Source organism: Schistocerca serialis, chromosome 8, assembly GCF_023864345.2.
Source record: "Schistocerca serialis cubense isolate TAMUIC-IGC-003099 chromosome 8, iqSchSeri2.2, whole genome shotgun sequence".
Lineage (NCBI taxonomy): Eukaryota > Metazoa > Arthropoda > Insecta > Orthoptera > Acrididae > Schistocerca > Schistocerca serialis.
Window position 1 is genome coordinate 234,744,527 of NC_064645.1, and position 18,754 is coordinate 234,763,280.

Consider the following 18,754-nt stretch of genomic DNA (forward strand, 5'->3'; position numbering starts at 1 on the left):
ATTTTAATAGTTCAGATGTAGTTAGCCTTCGTGTGAAAATCCTGGAAACACTGTGGGATGCAAAGGCCAACGCCACAGTCCTTGCACCACCATCTACTTCCTTCCTGATGCGCTTACCCGTCTCTTTCTTCCCCCTATCTGAACATACTTTGCAGTACCTAGTAGTATTCACCTTTGCTGAAAAATATTTCCGCCCTTCTCAGCCAATTTCTTCCCCACTCTGTGAATAAAGTCTACTAGTAATACATTCTACCTAGTGTTCTCTTTATATAAAATAAAACTGTCGACAGTTGACACTATAAACAAGTGGAAAAACAGCTTTTACCACCACTCAAAGTTTTTCGGGCAAACGGGCTCTTCAGTTTATGAACAATTGAGACATATACATACCTGAATCGTCACTTGTACTTTCGTCTGGAGAGTATGCATCCTCTTTGTCAGAATCATCAACTTCAGATCCTTCATCTCCATAAAGAATATCTAAGATCTCTGCCTCCGTCAACTCGCTGCACGATATTTTCGCGAGCGTAAACACCTGTGAATGAACTGCAGATAACTTCGACTTTGCAGTGCTCACAGCCGCTCCCAGGATGAGATAGCCAATAAGTGCTTGCCTCTTGCGGAAGAAGAATGAAATACGTCCACATTAGTTGATGAAACTGCTTTGGAGACGCGCTAAACGCGCTTACGGAGCCAAATAAAGTCTCGCCCGTACGGTATACGGGCGCCGTCGCCAATGTCAGGGCGGCCGCACCCGTATGGCGTACGGGCACCGTGCCGTAAGTGTTAAACAGATATTAACTTTAGCACTGTACAGACAGCTGACAGTGACTCCTGAAACCAGTAAAATGCTTAGTACACAGTAGTGAGTGAAAACAGTAATCAAGTAATGTAAGGGGAAGAGTACTGCTATTCTCAAAGTAGCTGTTTTTCCACTGATATAAACAATATTCTCGCTTGTAAATAAAACAGGAGCAGTCTGTAAACAATTTCAGTGATTAATAATGTAAAATGTTTACCACAAGATTTAGGTGTTGTCAGTATACTTTACAGAAGCAGCCAGCAATGACTGCTTCTTCCTGTTGATACATAACTTGACTCACTACACATAAATTTATTTATTTATTTAAATTTTTGTATTTAGTCATGAAGATTATGGCCTTTGCAAACACCAAATACATGTAGGTTATGGGTAGTAATTACAACAATCAAACAATGTTTATCAAAATACATTATCATGTTTACACATATTAGTACAACATGAATCATTAGTTTACCACACAATACGCATAAACTCCATGTTTTATAAAATGATCTTGTTGATTAGAGAGAGAGGAAAAAAATCACTTGAAACACGTTATATCTATCTCCGTTGTGCACTGTGATGAAATAAATCAGTGTGCTCTTAATGTTACTGCTTCATAATTCATTAAGTGTATACAGACACCTTCCAAATTTTTTTGAGCTGTTTTGTTATTAGTTTTCAGGGACTATGGACAATTATTGCACTCATGTGAGGCCCACTAATGTATGGGCTCTGGTATATCATTTTTAATTTAATCATGTATCTAAGATAGTTGTATTTGGACTTGGTGTTGTGGTCATGCATATTACTAGATTTAATCACAGCTTTCTCAGAAACAAAAAAAAATGTAATTAATTTAAGGTACAAGGATTAGATGGTGAAGTATATCTGTTGAATGAAAACTTCAAAGCAAGAATCTTTACAGCCCATTTGACGTATAATCCTTAACCTTCTTTCTTATGGCAGCAGTACTCTGTTACGGTGTACATCTGCAGCAAATCCCCATATTTCTATACATATAGATACAGACTGTCACATAATACATAGTTTTCAAATTGTTGGTGGGCATCATTTTAGACAACTGGCTAAGATACAGGCCATTATTGAATTAACTTTACACAGTGTTAAAACAGCTAATCCACTTAAGTTTTGAGTCCAAATTGATTTAAGATTAAAATAAGAATATATGAGTAGTAGTACCAACTACCTATAAGTTGATGTAGTACTGTAATGTTGAGGTGATGTTGTAGAGAGATTTGAAGCATCCTTGCAGTACAGACCTTTAAGCAAAGTTCCTCACTCCTTTGTACAGACATAAAGTTACACTATTACATTTAATAATTTTCCATCTGGATCTGTATGGTGGTGGTGATGGAGGAGGGGGAAGATCATGGGCACAGATTTGTGTTTTGAAATGTCTCACATCTATAGCAGAATACGTATATTTCTGCATTGTTTATGATGTAGAGAAGTATGGAATGACTTATGAGAAATAAGCTACTTTTTTATACAAGTGTGTAATTTTCACAGACATAATCCACAAAAACTTACCAATTTTTATTTCTTTCCTTTGCAGTTGGTGATATACAACGCAAGTTCCTTTGGTGAATACAAATGCATTGCTACAAATAATTTCGGTAGCCGGGAACAAACAATCCGCCTAAAGCAAGGAAATAAGCCAGAAGTTCCAACATTTAGCATTAAGGAACATACTGATGATACCATTGTTCTGGATATTACTGCACCAGACGCTGGGGATTTGAAGATACTTTCATACCGTGTTGAGTACATTCCAGTGCAGCAAGGAGCTTTGGCAAACTGGAATAATGCTAATGTTGTGGAATTGGAAGGTAATCATCAACTTGTATTCTTTATCAACAAGTGAGATAAACCCCAATTATATCTGTTATTGTTTAGGACTTTGCCTTTGGATAAAATGTCTTTTTTTATAATTATACCAGAGAAGGAAAGTTGCTACTCACCATATAGTGGAGATGCTGAGTCACGACAGGCACAATAAAAAGATTCACAAACTCATAGCACACATCTGCAGTCTCAGAGAGCTGAAACTACACTGTGTCGTTTCAGCTCTCTGAGACCGCAGACGTGTGTGCAAGTTGCATGTGTGTGTGTGTGTGTGTGTGTGTGTGTGTGTGTGTGTGTGTGTGTGTGTGTGTGTGTATGTGTGTCTACTGCTGACAAAGGCCTTAATGGCCGAAAGCTATGAGTGTGTGAATCTTTTTATTGTGCCTATCGTGACTCAGCATCTCTGCTATATGGTGAGTAGCAACTTTCCTTATCTGGTATTGTTACATTCCATCCTGGATTTTCCAATGTTCGATTATTTTATAATTATCATTATTAATTATCCGCCATGAGGATTTAAAGGCTCAATAGTCATCAATGAAATCTCAACAATGTCTTTCTTACTTCTTACCATACATGACTGAATGCAGACACAGAGAATAGTTTCAGCATAAAAAAATGCCATAAACATTTTACAAAATCAGAAATACATGCAAATTGTGACCTTCTGCACTTTCTCAGCAACACATATTTTGTAGCTGCCCATTTGCTTATTACTATCATTAAGTATCCAGTGAATCTTCCCATTCCTCAAGCCCTCCCAGGGGCTCACCATTCTTTGGTGAGCACATACTTCACTACCATGGGGCACCAGCCTTTGCAGCACTACTTCCTCTTCTGTGCTGAAAACCTACATTTCGACTATCTCTTACCTCCTCCGACTTTCTGTCAGATGGTCCTTTTGCTGCAGATGCTGCTTAGACTTGGTTTATCATTTTGGTCTTGATTTCCACTTTCACTCCCAGTGCTATCTTCACCTTCCATTAACAATTAAAGCGACTCCTTACTGGATTTGACCTGCCATCTTCTCCAAATTTTACAGACATGTGTGTCGTGCTGGAAGGTCGCCCACTGTGGTGTATGCTCCACCTCTGTGCCCTTCCACTCCAGCACCCTTGCTTTGTGTTGTCATAGTATGCCCAAAACCCACCACGGTAGCCACCCCGTGACGGTAGGGGGGGAGGGGTGGAGTCATAGTGTATATAGTCCCCTGGCCACACAGGGATCGCAATGTTGGTGCCTGCGCTGCACACCCCGCATGTACCCCCATCAAGTATGTGCCATTACTGGGGCATGGGGACTCCCAGCAATGGATTACTGGACAGGTAACCATTGCTGAGGCTGGGTGGCACCCATCGGGAGAGCCCCTACTCGGAGTTGGTAGTTGGTGGTACAATGGCAGATAGTTCGCACATGAAGCAACTTAAACTTTCTCCCACTGGTGGTCTCATGCCCTCTTTGAATGGAAAGACCTTTTATGATGCAACAAAACATAATCCCAACACTTTCCCTTCCATGGCCATACTGTGGGAGGAACAGAGGACTAGATGAGAAGGAGCAAAACACTTCCCCTAATGCCTGGTCCATACCAGGACTGATGGAGACACTCATTTGGCTACAAAGCCATCAGTTTTTGTCTGACACATTGAAGACAAATACAGGGAAGTTGCAACCATCTCTAAGATGAAGAGCAATTTCCTCCTGATTAAAACATTATCTCTGACATTCACAGGTGCTGCTCTCTTGTGAAAAGTTGGGTGATATTCCTGTGACTGTCACTCCCCACAAGAGTCTCAATGTGGTCCAGGGCATCATCCTTATCATGATTTTCTTTTACAATTTGACAATGAGCTGCATGGCAACTTGTGATGGGGTGTGCACTTCATCCATTGTGTCCATAGGGGACCAAGAGAAAACAGAGTTGCTACCACGGCCTTCATCTTGGCTTTTGAGGGTGATACTCGTACACTGCCTGAGAAGGTCAAAGTGAGAATCTATCAGTGTGACGTGAAACCCTATGTTTCTCCTTTTGTGAGATGCTCCAAGTGTATGAAGTTCAGACATAAGTTTTCTCATTGCACAGCTACCCCTGTCTGCAGAGATTGTGAACATCCATTGCAAATCAACATTCTCTATATCCCTCCCTTCCTCTGTGTAAACTGTGGTGAGCTCCATTCTCCCTACTCTACAGATTGCTCTGTTTTTAAGCATGAGAAGGAAATACAGGTGTATTAGACCCTGGACAACCTCACACATCAAGTGCCCAGAAAAAAGTATGAGCGTCTGAACCCCATACAAATGGCACAGTATTACATTACAGCCACATCATCATCACTTTCTGTGTCAGTGCTGCTTTCCTCTGGTATGCCTCAGAGCCACCACTAATGCCTGCCCCCAGGTGGTTGCTGGCTCTTCTGGTACTCCCACAGCACTCACTCCAAGAGCATTGGCTCCCCACCTGCCAGAGAGACCGGTCGCCATCCCCCACCTGGACGTACCTCATTCTTCTCTGGCTTCTGTAGCTAGGAAGAGATCCAAAATCTATTCTTGGCTAGCCTTGACAGGCATCTGGGTTCAGAAGTGATATACGCCAATAGCTCAACAGTTAACATATGAACAGGCTTTGGATACACACATGCACGGTGCAGGGAACTCCACTCTCTGAGAAATGGCTGCATTGACTTCACTGCTGAATTGATGTCCATCAAACTAGCCCTTAGCCATATTCATTCTTGCACTGCAAGAGTCTCCTAATCTGTAGTGACTCCCGTAGCAGCCTTCAGGCTAAAGACCAGTGCTACTCTCCTCGTTCACTGGTTACGGCTGTACGGAATCTTGTTTCACCTCCATCAAGCTGGACACCCACACCTTTTCGTTTGGAACTTTGGTCATGTAGGAATTTTGGGGAATTAATGAACTGACTGGTTGGCCAAGCTGGCCAGGAAATGGGTATGGCATCAGTTGCTGCAAGTCTGGAACTCAGAATGGTCTGCCCTGATCTCCCCAAACAAACCAATGACAATTAAGGAGACCATGATCATGGATTTCCACTGTACTGTTTGAAGGATAATCTGCAGACATTATTATTGATTCCAGATCATGTTTTAAGTAAAGTTGTTTCTTTTATTACATTCTGGTTATACACCTGTGCTACATAAGCTCTTACATATTAACTAGTGCAACACATTCTTATTCTTAAGAAAGACATAATACCATTACTTAAGACTCTTATTAACGTACCTGGACAAGAGTAGTAAGCGTTCAAGTAGATACGAGTTCACACAGATATGCCCTCAAGTTTCATGATTTATACTTCCTCATGCCACGTCTTCTTACATGTTTCGATTTGTTAATAGCTATCACAAAAATTACTTTTGCAGCTTGAGAAAATATAAGGGGTGTGGCAAATACAAGTGGCCCAGAAAACAGAGTTCCAGGCAACAAAGAAATACAGCACAGAAAAGGAAATACAGTACTAACCTGACAACAGCAGATGTTGAAAGTGACCACCATTCATCTCTTGGCACCCTGGTCAGCAAATTGCTGAAGGCGAACTGAAGCCGGATTACTGGAATTGTTGCAGACTCATCTGAAATGTTCTGCTGCAGTTCTTGAAGACTATGACACTTGTTGCAATGCTCAATAGACTTGAGAGTTCCCCACACAAATTAATCACCCACCAACAAATGAGGTGCCCTGAGTGGTCAGCTTGGAGCATGATCAGACTGACACTGCTAGCAAATCTGTCAGGAATGAAGGTTGTGTAAATGTGCTCCAAGGTTTGGTCAGTCGTATGGGCAGGAGCAACTGCTTCATCCTGTTGGAAGTAACTGTAGGTCTTTTCCTCCCGTGTCATTGCTGCCACAAATTCACACCAAATCATATCCACTCATCTGGGTCACTTTTATTTGCCCCACCCATACTTTTCTACAGAGAAAAATCAAGCAATAAGGGAAATCCTTCTTTGAAAACCAGAAGATTCCATTTTCTATTTCTCTCTTCCATTTGCTTTTCATTGTTCGCCATTCCTTTCCTTTCCTGTTTAATTAGGTAGATGAATGGAAAAGGAGCAATACAATCCACACTTCACTATTATTCTGAGAAGCACGTATAACTTGCCTAACAATACTGCTTTCTTACCTGAATAATATAGAGGAACAGTGTAGTAACAGTAAATTACCACGTTTTTGCCATTGTGTCTTGAAACAAGGCTAGTCAATATGATTGCACTACTACTTGCAGCCAGCATGGTAAAACTCTGTGTGTACACTCTTCAATGATGCATACCTGTGGCTGAACTTTACTTACTATATTATTCAAAACCTTCTATTAATTGTGGTGTACAGTGGTAGCAAACATAAAATGGTTCATGGATGTCCACAGCCATATGATTGGAGTCCCTGCTCAGTTTGATACATACAAATATGAGTAACAGGTAAGCCAGGCATAAGAGCATTCAAAAATTTAATGCCCATACTGACAGATATGATGTTTCATTAAGAAAGTTGGAGTCAAAAGTGCATTTTGAGTGTGTTAGGAGCTTTGAGGAGGTCACTGGATGTGACTGAGAATGAAATAATGTTAAATGTTCTTCAGTCCTTTATTGTTCTTACAAATGTTACAATAAAAGTTGAAAATAAGCACCATTAACTTCATTGCACAGCTTGGATCAACAAAGTTGGGTGTCCTGTGTTTGATGGAAAGTGTGCTGTGTGTTCTGTACGTGTGCAGCCACTGCAAGAATTCTCACAACTAATTCATCCTCTGAGTACACAGGACTGAAAGTAGAAGTTTACACTGCACATACTGGTTTTTCAAGGTCTGTCATGGTGACATCATTCTGTAATCGCACTCTCCTTCTGATACAATGGGATACCCCATCCAATAATTTTAGCAGGTGCTCTTGTAAAAGCAGTCTGTAAACTGGCTACCTGAATCAAGGAGGCAACAAGTAGGGCCCAAGTAAGTAGTTGCCCACACTACAGATCCAAATGTTTACTGAAAATTGTCTGTGATGACTTCATGTAAGTGTTACACATGGCTTATTATCTGACTATACATGAGAATTATGATAATTGTGCAGGCTTTCCTGTGTAAATTGAGTCTCATGGACCAATGAAAATTCTGGGATGTCACAATGCTTTGTACCTCAGATCAACTTTGGTGTAATGATGTTTGAAGAAAGTACATTTTGCTTACCTCCTTCTCAACTGATGTAATTAAGTTTCATGTGACCTTTGTGCTGACTCATTATGCATTTGCAACACCTGGTTGCTTAACAAACTATTTTTGTTGTTAGCTTGACTATAATATTTGTCACTTTGAGTATTGAATTTTTTACAATGAAATAATGTTAACTAAAACAATTGTTATCAAAGAACACGTGGAAATACTCCATAGTTCTACAGTTTTACAGATTATTATGGGTGAGCATCAGTTGCAACACACACACACACACACACACACACACACACAGACACACACACACACACACACAGACACACACACTCATGCACAAAATCACTTCATAAACCTATGTGTTTCTAAACTAGTGGATTTTAGGTGTAATTTTCTCTTTGTATCAAACAATGAGGAGCAGTGGGCTAACACTGCATCAGTTGCCACTGCAGCATGCTAAATATTCAGTTTGATTATTGTTACTAAAAGAAAAGGCAAAATAGATAGGCAGAAATTACCATTACTACAGAATCACTGTGTTTTTAGTAATATATTGTGAAATTATAATTTGGAATGCATGATATAGAGCAATCCGTTAGATTACATGCAGCATTGTTTGTGTTAGTAGCCTTCAACAGTATTTGATAAGTTATCATTAGCAATAAACTAACACAAAAATTCAAAAATGCAACTTTCTAGCTTAGTTACTATATCAACATTAGTTATATTTGCCATGATGACACCGGGCAACAGTACTGAGTGCCATGGAGTGTGACATAAATATTCATGTTAAAACATAATCAGAATGTCAGGAGTGCACACAAATGTAAAAATAATACTACTCAGTGTTCCAGTAATGCATCACTAAGCAGCAGAGTCCCAAAACTCCTAGCAAATTAATTACTTACAGAATAATAAATGGATCCTGCCAAAATGACATGCAATGATCTGAATGCTGGTGATTAGCAACAGTTCCTTCTGTGAGACATTGTTATCCACAGAATAATAGAAAACTGGATGATATATCCTGTGTCATAAGTCAAAGCCAACATTAAATATGTACTCACTGCAAAAAGAAATATTTTAGACACAAAACAATCAAATTAAATGTTCAGAAATGAGTTTTGCCTTAGTTGTTAAGTATTAACTGTTTTTTTAAAAAACTGAATTGATATTTATTTGAACATCTTCTAAATCACTTTTTGTTCTTAGCTTCACCATACAAAATAGAGGGACTCATGCAGGATACAAAGTATACTGTAAGGTTGGCTGCCCGAAATGAAGCAGGTCTGAGCGACTACACCAAAGAGCATTCTGTAACAACAGTCTCCAGAAAAACTCTGCTTTCATCAAGTTCTGCACGAAGTATGCATTTAGTGCACATCTCCTCATATCTCCTGGTGCTTTGTCACTTTCTTTCCAGAGTTGGCATATTTATGAACATTTTTATTCAGCTGTGAACATTCCCCCAGGTGTTCATATGTGATATGTGAGAAAAAAATTCGAGTGTGGCACTATAATGTTGAAATAGGGAAGTAAGCTGGTAAAGATAAAGATGTTTCTGTACTGCAGAGTTTCACTGTTGAATAATATTTGATGATTAATTCCTGAAACTCAATGATGGCAGTGTTTCAGTTTTTGTAGCTGTAATTGGTTTCACTAGTAAAAAACTCAGCTCTAAACTTTAATTTCCTTAGGATTTAAATAATGATCTATCTCTTTCTCTTATTTATTTTAAAAAGGCAGCTAAAATTGTGATGTTGGATAGTTCTAAAATGAAAATTAAAATTGTGAAATTATGGTATAAAACTGACCACCGCAGCAAATAAAAGACTGCACTAAAATCAAGAATTTTTCATAGATTTACACTCTTATGAGAAAAAAATCACACATTTTCTCCTAGTGTGACTTCATTCTTTTTCTTTAATTGTGCAAATTGTGCTCTTCATTGAGATTCTGTACTCAATTATTTTATTGACATCAGTTCTCTATAATGATGAAAGTGGAAATGCACTTAATTTCATCTTGTGTCTTGCTTTAGCTACGGTTTAACATGTGCCAAATGCAAATAATTTGTTGAAGAAAGAAATTTATGATGTTATTTGAAAAAAAATTAAATGAGAGGGACTAACACTTCTTCATTTATTTTGTACCATAAAATTTTGTCTGTAAAAATTAATTAAAGAAGAATTTATTTACCAAAGGTACTGCTTGTAAGTAAACTCATATTTAAATTAGACATTCAAATACATTTTGTTTGTCTATAAAATTCAGTGTTTGATTCTGAAGTTTTGATTGATGCTATCTTTAAGTATTCGTGCTGTGATTAGACAAGATATACATTATTATTCACTGTAAATGTCTGTAACATTTCAGTTTTCTTATATTATGAAACTTACCTTGATGTATCCAGAGAAGCAGAAATAGATCTCTGAGCTAGGGGGAACATTTTCCATTCTTTTAATAAGTTAAGTCTCTGAATTTATTTATAATCTGATTCATACTCCCAAAAGGACCTTACACTGTGGTGCTCCCAGAGTTTATTCATATTTACAAGATTTGAAGATCAGAGATCAGACATCAATTTCCTAAAGCACTAAAACACACTTCACAAGAAAAACTGAAAAAAAAGTCATGGCACCTTTAAAGATTAGAAGATTCCAGAACTCGTTAAGTACCAAAAATTTATACTTAATTAACAAATTTGTCTGTAACTCAACACGCTGAAAAACAGATTGTAATCAAAATATTGCTGGTTCAAATCTCAGTAGCATCAAACTTTTCTTTTACTTCTTAAGAATTCCATACCTATTAACAAATGTAAATGATAATTAACAAATACTGAATCATAAATTTCAATAAAAGCAACATTTTGTTTCTTTTTAATTACCATTTGCATGAAAATGTGAGCATTCACAATAAATTAAAATCTGGCACAAAAATGAGAAAGATCAAATTTTTTTTTAATTTCTAAGGGATGAACAGTGTTATTAATGGATACATTTTTTTCATTTAAAAAGAAAGCAGATCTGTATCAAATTTTAGTTTATTTTCATATGATTAGTAATTAAAAAGATACGACAAGTAATTAATAGAAAAATGTTACTTTATTAAAAATTTGTAAATCAATATTTGTTTATTAACATTTCTATATGATAACAAATATGAAATTGTAAAGCAGTAAAAAAGTATTATGCTAATAGGAAGATAGTGGCTTCATGATTACAATCAAACTATACATTGTGTTTTCTTTCCCTACTGAAGAATTCGTTAACACATTACAAGTATTTTGTATTTAACAGCACTCAGAAATCTTCTAATCTTGAAAGGTAATTTTGTGAGTTTTTTTTTATTGGAATTGTGCCATACTTCTTTAGGAAACTGACATCCAGGCACTGAACCTCAACTCATATAAGTATGAACAAAATTGGAGAATCACCTTTGTCAGACCATGCGAAACTAGTTTAACTATATAAGCACAGGGAAAGTTATGTAGATATTAAGAAATGTTGAATGTGTTCCTGTGCATATGCTTGCATATACTATCTGCTTTGATGTATATTTTAAATGAGTGAAATGATATACCTGATTCAACAGGTGAGCTAGAGGCAAATGGATGTACATTAAAATTTCTGCAGTTTACAGTGTCCATGTTTGTTCTGATCAGAAATTTTATGTGTGAGTAATGCCATATGGAAAACAAATATATCATCTTGTGTGTTATACTTAACACACCAAAAGGGCACTAAAAGATAGTTTCAGTTTGTCTCACATTTTATGGAAAAATAACATTGATGTTGCAGTGATTGCCTATTATTATTGTTAAATGGTGTATATAGATTATATATAAATGAATATAATACTTAATTTATTATCAAGTCAGAGTCAACTGTCTGCTGCATTTACATGGCAAAGAGCATCCAATCAATATTTGTTGTTTAGTTAACAACTGTTTTCCATCATACAAAAAGGAAGGATGATGTCAGAAATTAAACAGTCCTTATGCTATTGTACTATCTGTGATCATAGAGAAATGAAGTAAATACTAAAAAAGTTCTAAATTACAGTACATTAATTCATTCACAAATCTGAAAAGATGGTAAATTTTGAATCAGATAAGCATCTTCTCTCACAAAACACATTTAGCATTTATATTTTCTGTGTCTGGAAATAATAAAGATACAGTCAGTTATGTCTCTGAACAAAATAACAAACAGCAAATTTTATATCAGGTTGTGTTTTCTTTTCTGAAATCTGTTTTCATCAGTACTGTTTTACTTGTGTGTAAATCAATAGCATTTAAAAATAATACTGTATATTCACAGCATTTTTGAGCATTTCATCGATTTCATAAACTTTATATGTTCACAGTTCTTCCAAAAAATTTAATTTTAAGAATATATATTGTTATAAATAAACTGGTATTCTGGTATTCATAGAACTGAAACATGTACTAATGTTCTCTATATCACAGGGAAGTGTAAAAATTCCTAGATGACAGGTTGTGCAATTGCTCACAATTTTCAACACATTGCTTTATTCAGTCAAAAAGTTTTAAGTATTTATAACTATCTTAAGTAATCTTAAAACGTATGTAGCAAACAGTTTAACAAAAATCTGAGGAATTATTTCTTCCATGATCATTCCATTACTGTTGAATTTGTAAAATATATAGGAATAACTCTTTATTTTTTAACTGTAAATATTGTAAAAAATCTGCAGTCCTTCTTTGCCTTATTGTTTAATGTCCATTTATGAATAAATATGTTTGGATAATAGCAAGTGACTGATTACTCTAATATTATAAAAGCCCCCCCCCCCCCCCACCCATCCCAATTGCTTTCCAAGTATGCTGTAATCTCTGTTGTTGAATCATAAGCACTTTCTTTAATTTTATCCTGTGAATGGTGAATTGTTGGACATGTGGCCACAAAATCAGTATAAAAACATAAAATCTGAATCTTTTTCACAACTTCCTATAATTATTTTTATTATTATTGTGTACCAACCAATGAAATAATGAACAAATATCTTGCTGCAACTTTCTCAAATTACATCCAATTTCATGAAATTATTTATTTGAAATGTGATATTTGAAGAAGATCCACATTAAACTGCCTTTCAACTTCACAATAACTAAAGAAAATAGTCTTCCATCATTACCTTGATGCCAATGACTTTAAGTGTCCAATAACAATGTTATTTATTCAACACTTTCTGAAAAACTTGCCATCTTGTACGTCTAAAGCAAGTCAATAAGATTCAACTGATTGAAGATCTTTTACATAAAGTCTGAACCATGCTCATTTTTAACACTTGTTGTTTGTCTGATGTATGGAAGGAGACTGTATACATGAATTTTCATATTTCCCTTGTCCAATCACACAGTCATTCACCAAGTGTTAAGTTTTGAAGACTTGACTTACTGTCTAGATCATCTCCCTCTAACTACTCTGTCACATCCAGACACCTTTTTGTGAGATTAGAAAGGCATATTCGCAGAATGATAAGATGCAGTGCCAAAGATTTCTGTCAGTCCCAGGACAACTACTCCCTGCAAGAATCTTACATGTCTCTGTACCATACCAGATGGAACAATTGAGTAGAAATAGCTGATACAAAGTTACAGGGGCAATCAAGTTTGCACTGCAATACACTTTCACAGCCTCGAGGGAAAAATTGCTGTTCTCCATGCACTGGTAATATTAAACGTATTTCAGCTGCCATATGACAGACTGTCTATATGTACTGAAAAATTTCTTCTCCCACTGGAAAATGTTTCTAAATCCCTGTATTGTAGTTTTATTAGCAATGATGCTTAATTTTGCTTAATTTGTTGCTCCTGTATCATCACTACATCCATTTGCATCCTCAGCCCTGGCCAATAGTTGCACCAGTGGTTGATATGGTAGGTCACAGAATGAAAGTCTCTAGCAGATTACAACTGTGTGCCACACCAGGACTTGAATCCACTCAGTAAGAGCATTTGCTGTGGAAGGCATGATTTCAAGTAAGTTCTAGTCCTCGTCTGGTACACAATTTTCTGCTTCAAAGTGGAAAAATTCGTTCTGAAAAAAACCCTTTCTTCCCGGAGAGTTTGTTAGTTTGATAAGGCATGCAGGAGAGTTTCTGTGAAATTTGGAAAGTACTGAAAGAAGTGAAGCTGTGAAGGTGGGTCATGAGTCATGCCTGCATTGCTCAGTTGGTAACAGTATTTTCAATTAAAGCAAGATTTCAGGTTTGAGCCACAGTTGAGTATACCGCTTTCACTCACCAGAGAGTTTCAAAACGATGCACACACTGCATCAGAGTGAAGGACTCATTCTATGTCCCAGAATATTCAGACACGTATTATTTATTGTTTATTTACCATTTGATATTACAATGGCAATCAATGACAGCAGATGTACACCATGGACATACATCTATAATACATCAACACTAGAACTACCAGAACATATTGTATACCTAAAACTGCCAATTCAAAAGTGGAATTTATCTTTATAAAGTTAAAATAAGAATAATTAAATAATTTCTCTTGAATTTAATATTTTTTTCCATTTATTACAAACAAGAATGAATTTTTAGACACATTTTATCTAATTAACAAACACAGTTTTTATTGCAAATTGTTTTAGTAAAGATGCTGACATACTTATTGTATACTCATTATTATAAAACTAATTATTGTAATATTTTTTGTGGTTCACTTATAGTCATGAAATCTGTTTGCGAAATCCACATTAGATTAGATTAGATTAGATTAATACTAGTTCCATGGATCATGAATACGATATTTCGTAATGATGTGGAACGAGTCGAATTTTCCAATACATGACATAATTAGGTTAATTTAACAACATACTTAAGTTAATATAACAACTTAATTTTTTTTGTGTTTCTTTGTTTTTCTTTATTTTTTTATTTATTTTTTTTATTTTTTTAAATATTTTTGTTTCTTTAATATTTTTGTTTTTTTTTCTTTTTTTCTTAATTTATATCTAAAAATTCCTCTATGGAGTAGAAGGAGTTGTCATTCAGAAATTCTTTTAATTTCTTCTTAAATACTTGTTGGTTATCTGTCAGACTTTTGATACTATTTGGTAAGTGACCAAAGACTTTAGTGCCAGTATAATTCACCCCTTTCTGTGCCAAAGTTAGATTTAATCTTGAATAGTGAAGATCGTCCTTTCTCCTAGTATTGTAGTTATGCACACTGCTATTACTTTTGAATTGGGTTTGGTTGTTAATAACAAATTTCATAAGAGAGTATATATACTGAGAAGCTACTGTGAATATCCCTAGATCCTTAAATAAATGTCTGCAGGATGATCTTGGGTGGACTCCAGCTATTATTCTGATTACACGCTTTTGTGCAATAAATACTTTATTCCTCAGTGATGAATTACCCCAAAATATGATGCCATATGAAAGCAATGAGTGAAAATAGGGGTAGTAAGCTAATTTACTAAGATGTTTATCACCAAAATTTGCAATGACCCTTATTGCATAAGTAGCTGAACTCAAACGTTTCAGCAGATCATCAATGTGTTTCTTCCAATTTAATCTCTCATCAATGGACATAGCTAAAAATTTGGAATATTCTACCTTAGCTATATGCTTCTGATTAAGGTCTATATTTATTAATGGCGTCATACCATTCACTGTACGGAACTGTATGTACTGTGTCTTATCAAAATTCAGTGAGAGTCCGTTTACAAGGAACCACTTAGTAATTTTCTGAAAGACAGTATTGACAATTTCATCAGTTAATTCTTGTTTCTCAGGTGTGATTACTATACTTGTATCATCAGCGAAGAGAACTAACTTTGCCTCTTCATGAATATAGAATGGCAAGTCATTAATATATAATAAGAACAACAAAGGACCCAAGACTGACCCTTGTGGAACCCCATTCTTGATAGTTCCCCAGTTTGAGGAATGTGCTGATCTTTGCATGTTACGAGAACTACTTATTTCAACTTTCTGCACTCTTCCAGTTAGGTACGAATTAAACCATTTGTGCACTGTCCCACTCATGCCACAATACTTGAGCTTCTCTAGCAGAATTTCATGATTTACACAATCAAAAGCCTTTGAGAGATCACAAAAAATCCCAATGGGTGGTGTTCGGTTATTCAGATCATTCAAAATTTGACTGGTGAAAGCATATATGGCATTTTCTGTTGAAAAACCTTTCTGGAAACCAAACTGACATTTTGTTAGTACTTCATTTTTACAGATATGTGAAGCTACTCTTGAATACATTAATTTCTGAAAAATTTTGGATAAAGCTGTTAGAAGGGAGATTGGACGGTAATTGTTGACATCAGATCTATCCCCCTTTTTATGCAAAGGTACAACAATAGCCTATTTCAGTCTATCAGGGAAAATGCCCTGTTCCAGAGAGCTATTACACAGGTGGCTGAGAATCTTACTTATCTGTTGAGAACAAGCTTTTAGTATTTTGCTGGAAATGCCATCAATTCCATGTGAGTTTTTGCTTTTAAGCAAGTTTATTATTTTCCTAATTTCAGAGGGAGAAGTGGGTGAGATTTCAGTTGTATCAAATTGCATAGGTATGGCATCTTCCATTAACAGCCTAGCATCTTCTAATGAACACCTGGATCCTACTATATCTACAACATTTAGAAAATGATTATTAAAAATATTTTCAACTTCTGACTTTTTGTTCGTTAAGTTTTCATTCAATTTGGTGGTAATACTGTCTTCCTCTGCTCTTGGTTGACCTGTTTCTCTATTAATAATATTCCAAATTGTTTTAATTTTATTATCAGAGTTGCTGATTTCAGACATGATACACATACTCCTGGATTTTTTAATAACTTTTCTTAATATAACACAGTAGTTTTTATAATTTTTGATAGTTTCTGGGTCACTACTCTTTCTTGCTGTCAGATACATTTCCCTTTTCCGGTTACAAGATATTTTTATACCCTTAGTAAGCCATGGTTTGTTACAAGGTTTCTTACGAGTATATTTAACTATTTTCTTGGGGAAGCAGTTTTCAAATGTATTTACAAAAATGTCATGAAATAAATTATATTTTAAATTGGCATCAGGTTCACGGTACACCTCATCCCAGTCCAACTGCTGTAGGCTTTCCCTGAAATTTGCAATTGTTAAATTGTTGACTGAATGTACTACTTTGGAGGACTGTTTAGTATTGCTGAATGGAGCTATGTCATATATTGTAACTAGCTGTGCACCATGATCAGAAAGACCATTCTCAACAGGCTGAGCATTTATCTGGTTAAACTTATCTTGGTCTATAAAGAAGTTATCTATCAGTGAGCTGCTATCCTTTACCACCCGAGTAGGAAAATCAATAACGGGTGTCAAATTGAAAGAACCGAGTAATACTTCAAGGTCATTTTTCCTATTACCCTCTTTCAGAGAATCTACGTTGAAGTCCCCACAAATAATAATTTGCTTCCCCCTGTCTGACAGATAGCACAACAAGGAGTCCAAATTTTTCAGAAATAGATGAAAATTTCCTGATGGGGACCTATATACAGTTACAATTATAAATGTGCCTTTATTTAATTTAAGCTCACAGGCACATGCTTCTATATGTTTCTCTACACAAAACTTTTTTGTTTCTATACTTTTTGCACAATGATAACTTTTGACATATATGGCAACTCCTCCTTTCTCCATATTTTCTTTCATTACATGTGCAGAGAGCTTATAACCACTTACATTTACCTTATCCATATCAGTAACAATGTGATGCTCAGACAGGCATAGTATATCTATTTCATTCTCAGCTTCTAAATCTTCCAAACAAACCAGAAGCTCATCTACTTTATTCTTTAAACTCCCAATATTTTGATGAAATATACTTACATTATTTTTAATTATACTTTTATGAGAACCTTTCCTTATTCTAACATTTGCAGTACTCTCCTGTCTGAGTTTCTCATTGTGCTTAGGCCTAGTTCCTATACCAGTGGTCACATGGTGTTCAGAGAGGCAGATTATGTCAATTGGGTTGGGTGACTTTAATTCATCAATGCAATTACCTAGGACTGAGATACAACTTGGTGGAGATAAAATTTCTGGTGATTGGTGAAAATTTATAATTGATAGCTGTGATTGGTGATCCAATGTGCTAGAATTGTGCTGTTGAATTTCTTTCCTAAACTGAAGATTTGTTTCAATCCTGACCTCTCGTAGAACTTGACATCTTTCTGTCTTACCTATCCTAAAAAAGGTGCTGCTCCAACACCTGTAACCACTGGTATTTTACCATTCATGGCAGTGCCTCCCCCCCTTAAATTTCCTGCTATTACCCCAGCCAGTTTCCCCTTCCCTTTCCTGTTGAGATGTAGGCCGTGCCTGGTATAGTCCCACCTACTGAGATAATCAACAGGAACCACACCAATATGAGCCCCCGCACCCAACACAAGCAGCCGTTCCAACTCCAAATTAACTCTCCCAACAGAAGAGTTCAAATGAGGCCAGTCATGGCGTCTCAGGACAGATACAAATTCAACATTGGTGTGTCTCGATGCCGACGCAATCTTTACCAGGTCACACTCTATACTGTACCCAGGATCTCTGTCGATGCTGTTCCCTGGCCCTCCCACAATAACCACGGTGTCTTCCCTGGTAAATCCTTTACAGAGTGAACCTAAATCCTCTGTCACCTGATCCAGACTAGCACTTGGTTTGAAAAAATTTGTGACCTGGTATTCTGGTCCTAATTCCTCCTGCAGAAGTTGGCCTACACCTCTGGCATGAGAACTGCCTAACAACAAAACTTTCTTCCTTTTCGATGACTTTCCTACATTCTTTTTCAATTTCCTATTGAAAGTTTGTTGTGTCCTGTCTACACCTACCTCTGCTTGAGGCTCATCAGTTTCTAACTGAAGCAACAGG

General features: G+C 36.3%; 1 protein-coding gene across 1 annotated transcript in view; it reads left to right on the forward strand.

The window, feature by feature from the left end:
• LOC126416940 (limbic system-associated membrane protein-like) overlaps positions 1-12,593 on the forward strand; it is a 68,511-nt gene extending 55,918 nt beyond the window's left edge. Inside the window, exons 7-8 of the mRNA XM_050084821.1 lie at positions 2,382-2,655; positions 9,062-12,593. Of these exons, the coding sequence (XP_049940778.1) occupies positions 2,382-2,655; positions 9,062-9,309 (522 nt within the window). The 3' untranslated portion in view covers positions 9,310-12,593. The remainder of the gene's footprint in view (positions 1-2,381; positions 2,656-9,061) is intronic.
• Positions 12,594-18,754: the final 6,161 nt, after the last annotated feature.